Here is a 14682-nt window from a genome sequence, read left to right as displayed (position 1 = left end):
ACAAATGTGAGTTTAAAGCATGAACCAGGAAAACTGTTTCTCCAGTGACGTGCAAATTAATGCTGAAAAATACTAAAAAATGAATGAAATCAGAAAGAAAACATTTGATCAAAGGTGAAGGAAATATTCAGATCCTATCATATATCACACTGTGAAAATACTCCACTACAAGTATAAATACTGCATTTAAAACCTTACTTGGATAAAGTATGCATCGGCAAAATGTACTTAAAGGGAATGTCTGGGGTTGTGCCATCAAAGCATAAAAACATGCATTGTTTTATTTCTGGGTGACATTTTGGACTTTTGCCTTGGAAATTGTCATTTTTACTATTTTACACCTGATAGCATCATTTTTACCATATTTAGCAAAATACACGATATTTTCACAAGTTGCACTGTCACAATGTTAATGTCAATGTTACTGCAACTCATATCCAAAAAATAATAATCTACTTTGCATGCAGTACACTGAAAATAACTCTTTTTTGTGGGGGGTTTAACTTATTTTATATTTATGATTAGGAGTGATGTTGGTTAAAAAATGTACTCATTTAAAACAAAAATATTATTAATGTATAATATTATTTAAAGCTTCATTTTGAAGTGATACGATTATAATATTAAAGTGGGCCATAAGGGGTTAAACTAAAATATGTATAGTGCCGCAAAAAGTGCAATATTTAAGTATAAAGACGCAGAAAAAAGGAAAGTCAAGTACAAGTAAAGAAATAAGACAGTTATTTGAATAGTTTCTGACCTCCTCGTGACCCCACTGAGCCGCTCTTCTGACGCCGTTTGATTGGCTGCCTGAACTGGGCCACGGCCAATAGGACGTTCCTCAGCTTGGCCCAGCGGAGACGTCCTCCCTGATTGGTGGACGGCCACTTGCTCTCCAGCACTGCCTGAGGACAGAGGACATATATGTATATATATATAAAGTACACACACATATATAAATGCTAAATATCATTTCATATCTGCACTGCTTTTTCTATTTTTAAATTGATTTTATATATTACTGTTTATTCTTTATATCACTCTGCATTAATCTGCTTTTTGCACTTCAGTTCAATGACAATAAAGTTTAATCCAATCTTAAATATGGAGTATCAACTCACAAATATAACCAAAACACATCAATACATTATGATTAACCTCCAATTAAATGGTCAAAAAAAAAAAAATCTTCAGCTCCAATAAGCTAATAAATTACATAATGCATTTATTTAAATATTGTTTTTACCATGAATCTATTTTGCCTTAATATTATCTGGGTTTTCTCACACATTTTATAGTTTATCTATTTCCTGAAAGCCACATCCGCCAGTTTTCTTTCCACGTTTCCAGTTTTCCTCACGCTCATAATGTGACTCTGTGTGTGTGTGTGTGTGTGCGCGTGTGTGTTTTTAAAACCTTGTTGTAGTATCCGTAGGTGATGGTGTTGGGCGTGATTCCAGCTTTCTTCATCTCCAGCAGGACTCGAACGGCGAGGACCGGCTGACCGTACTGACCACACAGCTGCATCAGGATCCTGTAACACACCTGAAACACAACACACACACACACACACACACACACACACACACACACACACACACACACACACACACAGACAGATACACACACAAACACACACACACACAAATAAAATTTTTTTTTTTTTTCATTCAGAAACATATTATTTGAACTACATGCCATTAAGGAACAATATTTTAACCTGACATGTCAAGTTTATTGTCTTTATATTTATTAAATAATATTAAAAAATCAAAATTGCATTTTCTTTCAGCAGATTTTCATTTATCTTCTGTGTGTATAATACGCACCTTTGTTGGTTTCTTAGGTCCATATTTTTATTTTATTTATCCGTCCTATGAACTGTTGATAAATTCTACTTTAATTAAAGCAAAACTTGTGATGATGGAAAATGACGCAACGCTCGTTTTAACTCTAAAACACAAAAAGCTGCTTTTTGCAGTATATATACAACAGATTACAGATCAAATAACTGCACACAAGTCTCACATTCAAGCCGATGTGCTCCTAAAGTTTCTGTTGTTTAAACCTAAAAAACCCAAAACACCCAGAACAACCTCCCTGCAGCAGTGACCTTTGACCCGCTCGGCGTCTCACCTCGTCCGGCAGCACCACCTTGCGGTTCTCCATGTGTTTGAGGACGTCGTAGGCCGTGTGCAGAGTGCGCACCTTGGCGCTCTCCGCCCGCACGAAGGTGGGCAGGTAGATGAACCAGAGGCCGTAGCAGTGACCCAGCAGACACTTGGACCACATGTCGGGCACCGCCCGAGTACTTCTGAGCTCGCTTCTGCGCCAACTTGATCTCCTGGAGGGAAAAAGACGAGTAAAAATCAGACACAGCGCGCTCACTTAAACTCGGCACTGAATCCTCAAAGTGGAGATCAGCGAAGTTAAGACTTTTTTTATTGCCACGTGGACAATTTGGGTCAGACGGTCTTCTTCTGCGTGCAGATTTCGTGATGTTACACAGGAACGCCACACAAAACGAGTCACCACAACAAAACAAATACAGTGTATCCCAGCAGGAGGAGCCAACATTTTTAATGCACAGAATCACGGTAATTTATCAATTCATATGTATTTAAATCATAAAAATGAATAATAACTAAACAATAAAAATAAAATTATTAAGCGCAAATAAAATAAATTAATAATAATAATAATAATAATAATAATAATAATAATAATGATAATGATAATAATAATAATAATAATAATAATAATAATGGGGATGCTCTATAAATATATATTAAAAACAATAATAAGAAAATACAATTCCTTACTTTTAAGGCTGTGACAAACTGAATTAATTTTTTCTCTTAGACTCAGAAAATATTTAACTTTTTCGTTGTTGTGAGTTGTGAGTTTTTTTCTCCTAAATTTACGATTTTATTCTTGGAAATTAAATTGTAAAAATAAAAAATGTGGTGAAGTGGTGACTTTTATTTAACCCCACCTGTGGGCTTCCTTTCTAACTCTAACTGCCAAATCTACACGCTGAAAAAAAAAAAAACATCACACGATCAGAAAATCAGAAAATTCTACAAAAAATGCTGCAAAATCTACATAACCCTCAAACACTCTTTAAACTACTGTAAAAGCGCCGGCATTATTGGATGTAATGTTTAAAAAAAAACAGCATTCAGACTTAATTATAAAACAAAGATGAAAAGGTAAAGTTTCTTTCCATTTTAGAATAAGTGGTTTAAAATAATCAGGTTAAAGGGGTCACATCTAAAAATAAGTTGTGCAGTTTTCCTGTCACACAGTCTGTGGGTCCTGAATATTGAATGAGCAGTGAAATATTCATAATGACTCATTAAAATAAAATGATGCACAGTGAGACTGTTAGTGAGGTTCCTCCTCTGGTCGTCATTCAGGAAAACTGGGTCAAAACATAAAAACATTCAAAAACATCGCACTGCTCCTCATCCAGATACTGATCCAAAGGTTCGGGTTTATCATCTGTGATACATTTGACACAATAACCTTCTCATCTGTACACATATGTTCAAGTTTATGTCTTTATTGTGTTTATTATTAACCCTTTTTCCAAGTATAATTGTGTGCATCTACAGTGTAAAATTATGGCCATAATGGGTAAAAAAAAACAACAAAAAAAAAAAAAACCATGACAGTGCCGTTGGGTGGAGTAAGAGAAAAAAATCACAATTTAATTTCCTTTTAGGATTAAATAAATAAATAAATATTCTTAGAGTCTGAAAGAAAAACTTGCTTTGGTATAAAAAGTAAGAACTTATTATTTTTATTTCATATTTTATTATCTGTGTGTATTTGGCCTGTATAAATAGGAAAACAACCATAATAAACTACATTACTATATTAAACAATATTAAACGAAAGAAATTAAGAAGGAATAAAAAGCAAATATTCTATGACATTATAGTTCTGCATTTATGAGAAAAAGAGAGAGATTAAATTCACAAATTTATGAGGAAAAAAATATATGCTATATATGTTTTTTCCATACATCTGTATTTTTCTTTTTCTTTCTTTTAAATCATATTTGTATCATACACAAATGTAAATTATTATTTCTCCAACACATTGTAATGGCACTGAAAACTGAGCATCTTTAAAAAAAATTAATACTAGTTCTGAAGCAAAAGCAGCAACATTTCATGTGATCCATCCTGAATTAAATGTTTTAAGTTTTTAGTTGAAGATCAACTTATCTATGTTACTATTTCATATTTTCCTATTTTTTAAAGCTGAGCGTGTGTGTACCTGTTTGGTGCGGCGGGGGGCGGGGCTGCTCGGGGCGCTGCCCTTCGCGGGGACCCGGAGCTGGTCCTGAGGCCGGTCGAACAGCTCCGGCTTCAGCGTAGGGAAAGTTTCATAACTTGGAAAAAAAAAAACACGTCAGCAAATAAAAAAAACACAGACACTCGGGGACACGTGGTGTCGCAGTTTAAAGACTTGGTAAATTTCGTGTACCTGTAGAGGGCGGGGCACTCGGAGCCGTCAGGTTCCTGCGGCTCTTCGGGAGGCATGATGAAGACGGTGTGTTCTCCGCTGTGAGTCTCGTCCAGATCGATGAGCCTCACGTCCTCCGGCTTCTCCACGTCCACCTGGAGACAGACAGGCAGCGGATGAAGCACCTGAAAGCTGCACCTGAGTACAGACATCTCACCAAAATATGACTCCGGCTGAAGTTAAAGCCACATGTTTGAATAATACTCAAGGAAAAGCCTTAAATGTCATTTTTTAATGCATAAAAGCAAATTCTGGAAGTAAGTTGCCGACACTCCAGAGGTGGAAAACAAATAAAGAAATTGAAACATTAAACAACAAAAGTAAAAACGCATTTTTAAGAAATAACCATAATATGTGATAATAATAATAATAAACAGAAGTTCTGAAGTTTATTTCTGCACCACCACCTTAAAAACGAGGCCTACACGAGGTTTATTCAGATAACTTAACCCTTTGAAACCTGGATCGACCTCAGTTTTGTTGTGCTGAATTCAGACACTTTTCACAGCTGATTAAATCTCTGCGACCTGAGAGAAAATCAATGAGCGATTTGGCAAGAAATGGCGGTGAAATCGCCACGCGTTCCTCCTGTAAACAAAACGGTAAACCGCCGCCGCGGCTCTGACCTTCAGGACGCACTCGTCAAAGAACTCGAGGCAGGCGTGACGGTCGCTGACGAAGGAGCAGTCCTGGATGAACTGAGTGAACATCTGAGTCTTCGTCAGCTGAGTGTAGATCTTCTGCTGCGTTCGATCCCGAGACTTCAGGAAACCTGCGGGAGGATCATCGATCAGTCATCGATCACAGTGATCAATCAGTCATCAATCAGTCATTGATCACAGTCATCAATCACAATCATCGATCACAGTCATCGATCAGTCATTGATCAGTCATCGATCAGTCATCAATCACAGTCATTGATCACAGTCATCGATCACAATCATCGATCAGTCATCGATCACAGTCGTTGATCACAATCATTGATCATAGTCATCAATCACAGTCATCGATCACAGTCATCAATCACAATCATTGATCACAGTCATCGATCAGTCATCGATCACAGTCATAGATCACAGTCATCGATCACAGTCATCGATCAGTCATTGATCACAGTCATTGATCACAGTCATTGATCACAGTCATCGATCAGTCATTGATTACAGTCATCGATCACAGTCATTGATCACAGTCATCGATCACAGTCATTGATCACAGTCATCGATCACAGTCATCGATCACAGTCATCATCGATCACAGTCATTGATCACAGTCATCGATCATCGATCACAGTGATTGATCACAGTCATCGATCACAGTCATAGATCAGTCATCGATCACAGTCATTGATCACAGTCATAGATCACAGTCATCGATTGATCAGTCATCGATCACAGTCATTGATCACAGTCATCGATCACAGTCATTGATCAGTCATTGATTACAGTCATCGATCACAGTCATCGATCACAGTCATCGATCACAGTCATTGATCAGTCATCGATCACAGTCATCGATCACAGTCATCGATCACAGTCATCGATCAGTCATTGATCACAGTCATCGATCACAGTCATCGATCAGTCATTGATTACAGTCATCGATCACAGTCATTGATCACAGTCATCGATCACAGTCATCGATCACAGTCATTGATCACAGTCATCGATCACAGTCATCGATCACAGTCATTGATTACAGTCATCGATCACAGTCATTGATCACAGTCATCGATCACAGTCATTGATCACAGTCATCGATCACAGTCATCGATCACAGTCATCGATCAGTCATTGATCACAGTCATCGATCACAGTCATTGATCACAGTCCGGGAACAGGCCCAGAATGACCCCCAGAAATAACACGGTCCTGTTTTGATGTCTGTGGGATCAAAGATGTCTGAATGTGAATTCTAACCGGGAGAAGCTTCAGCCGCTGCATCTACAATCTTCACCACTAGATGCCCCTAAATCCAAACACTTTCATTATCGGCTGCTCTGAATCTGAATTTGTAAAGTTAAAAAAAAAGTTGCATCACACACAACACATTCGATCACGACAGGATTAAGCTAAAGCGTTTGAGTCGACGATGCCGCTGCTCACCCTGCAGGTTGAAGAGCGAGCTGCAGTCGGTGGTGGTGTCTGACGGCGCCTGCGTGATGGGCAGCAGGAAGGTTCGGTATCCTCGCAGCAGGCAGCTCATGAAGCGGAGAACGCCTCCTGGATCTCCAGCTCCAGCTGCTTCTGGCTCCTGTAGATCTGATCGTAGTCGGTCAGCAGGAACTCCAGCGTCGCCTCCTCCTGACCGGGAGTGCAAACTGCAGCGACGAGAGCGGACATCAGTTTAAACTTTTAATGATCCCAAAAAACATTCTCTTCCTGCCAAATATCAATACCAACTTTACCAAGAGGGGGACTGTTTTTTTCTGTTTTTTTGTTTCTTTTCTTAAAGAAATAAAAATGAAAACATACTATTAGTATCACTGTTGCCTGTATGAATAATTTTACAACATATATTTCTAATCAATTTTGATATTATTTTTATCTTTTTCCCACTTTGATGTTAAAAACAGAAAAGTATGCCGGGCTGTATTATGTACACCAATTTTAAGAAAATAAAATAAAAAAATAAAATAAAAATTCTCTGCTCAGAGAAAATCAGTCTAAATAAGATTCGAGATATATTTAATATTTTGAAATGTGAGAATGTAGCAAATTAAACAGGAAATGAGTATAAAAAAAAGGATATGAATGGTAAGAGAACGGTAAAACATGAAACTGTTTTTTTTTTACTGTCACTCACTTTTCTCCAGCGTCTTGTGGAGGTTAGTCAGGGTGTTGAACAGAGTTTTGCCGTGTTTCCTGGGTAACGATCGCCATGACAACGGCTTCTTGTCCTCTGACCTGAGACAGGAGGGACAAGTCAGCTGAGTGGACGGAGAACAGTTTTTTTTTAACATGGAAATAAAAGCAAATTCAGAAACACAAAATTTGAAGTACCTACCTTGAAAGGACAATATTTCATCCTAAAATGCCAAGTTTATTGTCTTTATATTCCTCACATATTATCAAAAAAAGAAAAGAAAAGAAATATATATATAATATGTCAATACTAAATACTAAAAATGAATATGGGCATTTATTAATTCATATAATATAACACAATGTATTTTTTGTTGTTTTAGTTTGCTTCCTTACACTTTACCTTTGCATTAGGTCCTGCATTTATTTACTATCCCATTTAGTTTTTCCCCTTTAGTTATTGATTTAATTTTTTTAAATGTATGTAAAAACTGAATACATTTTTACAAGTTAAAAAAATACATGCACAAGTAAATAAATAAATTATGTAATAAAAATACAAAAATGGGAAACTAAATAGGAAAGTAAATTAATAAAAGAATTTATACAAAGGTAAAAAAAGAAGCAAATTAAAACTAGAAGTAGACAACAAATATGTGATTAAATTTTTTTTTTTATCTCAATAATGTACCGAAAAATATATAAAAAAATGAATGTAGAAACTGATTAAAGAAAATAAAGCTGACAAAATTAATATTTTTGTGTAATGAAAAAATTAATATAAAATAAATAAAAAATATATGTAAAAGGAAATGAATAAAAGGGAAAGCTAAATAAGAAGGTAAATAAATAGTGGGATTAAGACACGTGAATAAACAAAGAAGCAAATTAAAACAGAAATATTAATTTGTCATATTTGATCAATTAATTGATGCCTTTGTTAATTTTTAATATTATTTATTTATGTACTGAGTGAGGTAATTATTTATTCATTTTCGTGTGCAGTGGTGCTGGACTCACTGGAAGATGGTGTTGGTGTCCAGGTCGACACACACCACGTCAGTGGGGGGGTCGTACAGGTCGAAGTAGCTGGAGTGGACGCCCACGATGAAGGGCATCGGCGCCAGCAGCACGTCGGCCATCTGCAGCGGACACAGAGGGATGTAGGGACAGAGCCAGCGCAGCGGGAAACTCATCTGGAGACAAAGACAGATTATTATATAGACCTCATCACATACAGTCAGTGTGTGTGTGTGTGTGTGTGTGTGTGTGTGTGTGTGTGTGTGTGTGTGTGTGTCTCTTACGGAGACGAGGGCCTCGCTGACGGAGGTGAGGACGTCGGGGCGGAGTGAGTGCAGCAGCAGTTTGTGTTCGGTGAGGACGGCGAGCAGCAGCGTGCAGGCGTTCTCTGGACCGAGGTTCTGCAGCAGCTTCAGGAAGCTCGCACCGCTGTAGTGCACGCAGCAGTTTTGATATAAGATTGCAGATACTTAGTAAGAGATTTTTTATCCATTTCACACGACTAAAAATTAATGACTTAAAAGTCAATCATTAAAAATAAAATGCATGCAAATAATTTAAAAAGTCATAATTATACGTTCTCTTAACAAAACATAAATTCTTCATTATCAGATTCAGATAAAAAGTAAAGCAAAATAATGCTCGCACTAAAATAAGCTGAAAAACATTCACACACACACAAATAAAAGTACACACAGTTCACTTCATCTTTTATCACACAAAACTACACACACATCACACCTGCACAAATGAAAGCGTCCGTTACGAAAGACGTCAATTACAGCTGAAAATCCAGCTCTCGTTTCTGCGGAGGTTGAATGTTTTTATCGTGAGTCACTTCAGATAAAAGCGTCTAAAGAAATGATTGTAATGTTCTCGTGATCGTGCGGCTGCAGTGAACTGACCTCAGTGGGAGCGGAGAGGAGACGGGCTGACAGAGCAGCAGGTTGTCGTACGGAGAGAGCTGCAAGATCAACACACACAGTCAGTACACAACAACACGCAAACACACACAGTCTGTACACAACACGCAACACACACACAAACACAGTCTGTACACACCACGCAAACACACACAGTCTGTACACAACACGCAAACACACACAGTCTGTACACAACACACACACACAGTCTGTACACAACACACAGACACACACAGTCAGTACACACACACACAACACACAGACACACAGTCAGTCACACAACACAACACACAAACACAACACACAAACAACAATGACATTATTGCTTTCTGAGTGATTTTCGAGGTCATTTATTCTGTAATTCATTGCTTGCTTTCATACTTTTGGTTTTCGTTCCTTCAGTTATGAAAATATTTTACTCACCAATTTTATTAAATTTATTACCTTGAATCCTTAATAAAAACTTATACTAATATAAATCATTTTTTTTTAACTTCTTTTTTTGTTTGTTTGCTCCTTTTCTTAAAAAAATAAAAACATACTTTCATTGTTGCCTGTATGAATAATTTTACAACATATATATTTATTTATATTATCTAATCTTTTTCCCCACTTTAATGTTAAAAACAAAAAAGAATATGCTGGGCTGTATTTCTTACACCAATTTTAATTCAAATAAAATAAAATATAACTACAAACAAACATTCTCTGCTCAGGGAAACTCTGAAATAAGATTTAATATATATTTATTGTTTTTTAAAATGTGAAGTTGTAGCAAATTAAAAATGAAATAAGTAATCTTCTGAGGAATGTAAAACATTAAACAGTTTTTTGTTTTCTCATCTTGTTACTGGTTCTTTTCTTTAAAAAACATACAATAAGTATCACTGTTGTCTGTATAAATAATTTTACAACAGATATAGTTTGATTTTATTTAATTTATGTTTGGGTGATTTATCCTCCTGTGGATGTGGCACTTTGAGTGAAATCTAATCTTATAAGCTTTTGCAAAGTTGAAGTTGGTGAGAAATGTTGTTATAACTGACCTGAATGATGATCAACACCTTTATTTAAAATTTAAGGAATTTTTGTCTCAAATAGCAACATTAATAATAATAATATTTAGTGAAAATATCCCAAAACAAACACAAATAAACCACTGATTTCCCACCATGCTGTGATAAAATCATCCATCTGCATTATCAACAGTTAATTATTTTATGAGTGAATCATTTTTCAATTGCAAGAATTATGTCAAGAAACTGTGTCTGCATATTAGAACCGATCGATTAAAGAAACGCTTCTGACTGGACACAATTACCAAGTTCACGCCGCGAGCAGACCACCGCTTACATCCTGTTGAAGGAGGAAGTGAAGGATTCAAGTCAGAGGAAATAAAAGTCTGTGCCAGTTTCCTCTGATCCGGTTTTCATAAACGTGATGTCAAAAATCTTCTTTTTTTTGTTTTGTTTTTAATTTGGTTAATATATCAAACTCATACTATAAATAAATAAAAGTAATATTAAAATTAATGACACCTTGTACATATAAAAAATATTATAAAAAATATTATAAGAAATAATAAAATAAAACAAAATTAAAGTAGAATGAAATTAAAAAAAAGATTAAATTGATTTAATTTAATTGAAATAAAATAAAATAAATATATTTTCCTCTTTTCTGTTGTTATTTGTTGGGCAGCTGGTTTTCTGAAAATTCAGGCCTTTTTTTTCTGCATCATATTTGAACTTTGAGAATCGTATATTATTTCTGATGACCTGCTGAGGAACAGACGGACATCACACATTAAAGGTTTGAGTCGTACCTGAACGAGGATGCGAGGTCGCTGTGGGGAAGGAAACGGGACGTTGTGCATGAAGCTGGAGATGTGTCTAAAGACGGAGTAAAAAAAAAAAGTATCAATCACACATTTGTTCACGAGTCAAAATGGTCAATGTGATGGAAGGATACGTAAAGCCTCCCTTCACCCCATAAAAAACTCATCAATAAACTGATAACTGATTTAGTCTATATTTAAACATGAGAGCACTGACTTTTCGAGCGGCAGGACGTGCGGTCCGGAGATGGAGTATCTGTAGACGAAGGTGAGGAACTTCTGGAAGACGGTGAAGAAGGGCCAGTGGGAGAGGACGCAGATGCTCTTCTTCACCTGCAGGCTGCGGTTGGTGATCGGCCGCCGGTCGACCACGCTGAGCAGCCCGAGCCTCACGCTCTGCCGCTCCGACAGCAGCTCCCTGGGGAACGACTCGTAGAACTGGATGGCCGCTCCGTAAACCTGCGTGAGCGAAAAGCGGAGTTTTCACAGACAGGCAGCGCTTTAAATAGACAGAAACACGATCTGCTAAATTAATATTACTGCTGCATTAATGTATTTTAAGTGTCTATTTATTGTGTGAGTTTGTGTGTGTTGCTGCTCCTCTGACATTGTCCCCGGAGGCGGAGGTGAGGACGAAGGTGGAGAAGACGGGCAGCTGGTACTTTGTGTTCAGAGGCCAGCTCTCCACGGTGACGCCCATCGGCAGACAGAAGACCGGCACCGACTCCGGCAGAGGAAACGACTCCAGGTCCTCCTCCGGGTACCGGCTGATCAGACCTGCAGCACACAGCAGACACTCTTCACACATGAACGTTAATGTGCAGGATAACTGTGTTGTGCATTGTGCAGTAGTAGTAGCAGTATCTCTATCATTGTTATTAATATTATTACCAGTAATTAAAGATACAAAGACTGAGGTCCCCATCATTGTTTTAAATTACATTAAATCAACTTTCATTCATTTCCTGAATGATAAATTCCAGTATATTTCCACTTGAGTCTGTCTAAGGGGTCACACTGACGTTGTATTGCCATCTCTGTTGTTTGGTTTCATTTGGGCACGATTATGTGAGTAGACACACGTTAAAAAACACAGTATTTTTGGTCCTGTGTGTGGGCGCCCTGATGACGCCTCGGTGTGTGTGCTGCAGCAGAGCGGCAGATACTCACTGGCTTTGTAGACGAGCGCGTTGGCTTTGGCCACAGCTCTCTTGTAGCACACGTACAGAGCCGGACCCCACTGCAGAAAAACAACACACACGCGGCTGTGACAAACTCGTCTGCAGGAAGATCACAGAAATTTGTTGAAGCATATTTCATTAAAACAGTTTAACTTCATTTGAGGGAGGTTACCTTTTCATTGTTATTTAATTTTCTTTATCTGTAAGCATATTTATCAACATTTCTATGCATGAACCAGTCAGTTATTATTTTTTATTTCACATTTTAACCTCTTTAATTTAATTTGTAATTTGAATCCTTGAAAGACTTTTATTGTCAAAGAAACACACAGGAAGTGATTAGTTTCATTAGCAGCTGCTTCACAAACAGCAGAATCAATACGTTTCTGGTATAATTTTTTTCTTAATGAACCGCTATAATTCTTTACCATCAAAGTCATCATATTACCAATATTTAGATTATTTAATGATAATAATAATAATGCATTTTATCTATGGATGCGTTTCAGGACACTTAAGGTCACCAACAATAATAAAACATCAAAATATCAAGGCATAAGTGAAAGAATACATGGTAAAAAGCAAAAATATAAGTAAAAGTTCAATGGTCTAAAAATGTGTTTTGATGACGGAGAATCGAAATCACAGATGGTTTGTTGGAAAGAGTTCCAGAGACGAGGGGCTGCACCGCTGAAAGATTATTTATCATTTTTGAGTCTTGTCTCCCAACAACAAACCACCGTCACGCTCACCATGCCCGTGTTGAGGTTCTTGTCGACTCTACAGAAGGTGTGCGGGGCGACCTCTCCTTTGCTGGGCAGCAGCAGGGCGATGTCGGTGACCCCCAGCGTGTGGAGGCCCTGCGAGTCCAGAGCCCGCCGGTACGTCAGGAACACCCGTGAGCGGTCGGGGCGCCGCCCGAGCTCAGGCTGGCCGAGCGGCTGTAGGGCGTCGTCTCGACGACGTACCAGCCCTGCTTCAGCTGCTCCTTCCCCTCATACAGGACCCTGCAGGGACACGATGTTTCTGTTACTACCGCTGCATGGCTATTACTGGTTTAACCTGCAACATCAAATTCTACATCACCTACATCACATCACCCGCACTAGTTTATATTAGTTACACTGAGGGTTTAAAGAACAGCACACACTTCTCCTACAGCTGCCATCAGCCCACCATCATTCCCAGTTAGAGAAAGGGTGAAATCAAAGCAAGGCAGTTAGATTGGGGCCCCCAAAACATTACATCTGCCCTGGCAATAATAACGAGAGCTCAGCGCGAGCGGCTGGATGAGACACGGAGCAATGCGTCCTGGTGTTTTCTAAATAATTCATCCAAAGTCTGATTATAGCTGAAACTAACACAAAGTCGTCTGTAGAAGTCTGAGGAAGTCACTTTCACCTCTGCAGATGTGTCTGTTTCAGACACTTTGGTGCTGTGAGGAGAAGCTGCGCTCTGTTTGTTTGTCTCGCTGCGCTGCTGTCGGACCATCAGCTGTTTGATCCGCCATGATGAAATGCTGTGGCTGTCAAACACTCAGCTGTTCTACAGTCATATCGTTCACTTCTTTATATGATTGTTCAACACTTCTGCCCTCGCTGTGTTTTGGCATGGGATTTTCCTCAGTGTCATAAGAGCGTGAGACAGAGCCCAAAAGCGTGAGACGCAGGCAGATGCGTGGGAGTTGGCAGCCCCAGTGGGGAAAGGGTTAACAGAATTTTTAAATAACCAAAATACCCAACATGGGTTTTGGAGTAGGATGTCGGACATGTCCGACATGTCTGCGGGCTGTGAGGCAAAACAGCCGCTGCGCTGTCAGTCTGCTGCAATGTATCGATCAGCTGTGTCACTGTCAAAATTTGTTGAAATTCGTTTTCATTAGACCTACTTTTTTTGTCAGGGGTTGAAAATAGTTAAATTAATCTCTCAGTTTCTTGGGTTCAGACAGGGATACACGGTCCTAGTCGCAGTTAAACACCTGGTGTGCATTTTGTTCACAGGCACGAGTAACACCTGCAAACATAATAACGGCCAACAAACAATATAAACCAGCAACGGAATAAATTTTCCACAAATGTAATAGCAGTTGACCATTACAAACATAACATTTCCTGAAATGTAATGAAATAAACTCGTTACATTTGTGGGATGGTGAAAATCTTCAGCTTTCAAAACAGGAAACAACAAAGGTAATATGAAAATGAAAAATGATCTTTGTGGTCACTGTTGTTTACTTATTCACTCATACACCTGCCATTGGGTTATTATTATTATTATTATTATTTTACATTTTAAACAGTGTTTAGTGTATTTGCAAAAAAAGGAAACACTTTACTGATGTTTGTAAATTGGACCCATAAAAGACAGCTGTCACTGGATTA

The 14682-nt window shown here is 38.1% G+C and overlaps 1 protein-coding gene across 1 annotated transcript in view; it reads right to left on the bottom strand.

Annotated features, from left to right (window-relative positions):
• The window catches only part of LOC121945216 (DENN domain-containing protein 4B-like), a 37114-nt gene that overhangs the window by 9949 nt on the left and 12483 nt on the right, over positions 1-14682 (bottom strand). The window contains 19 exon segments of the mRNA XM_042489282.1: positions 761-905; positions 1417-1545; positions 2137-2304; positions 2306-2344; positions 4288-4402; positions 4498-4631; positions 5163-5308; positions 6642-6749; positions 6752-6856; positions 7342-7442; positions 8361-8536; positions 8645-8789; positions 9266-9324; positions 11109-11175; positions 11338-11579; positions 11728-11897; positions 12291-12360; positions 13054-13199; positions 13202-13308. Of these exon segments, the coding sequence (XP_042345216.1) occupies positions 761-905; positions 1417-1545; positions 2137-2304; positions 2306-2344; positions 4288-4402; positions 4498-4631; positions 5163-5308; positions 6642-6749; positions 6752-6856; positions 7342-7442; positions 8361-8536; positions 8645-8789; positions 9266-9324; positions 11109-11175; positions 11338-11579; positions 11728-11897; positions 12291-12360; positions 13054-13199; positions 13202-13308 (2372 nt within the window).

Source organism: Plectropomus leopardus, chromosome 7 (genome assembly GCF_008729295.1).
Source record: "Plectropomus leopardus isolate mb chromosome 7, YSFRI_Pleo_2.0, whole genome shotgun sequence".
In the NCBI taxonomy this organism is placed as follows: Eukaryota; Metazoa; Chordata; class Actinopteri; order Perciformes; family Serranidae; genus Plectropomus; species Plectropomus leopardus.
This window is presented reverse-complemented; position numbering and strand designations above follow the sequence as displayed.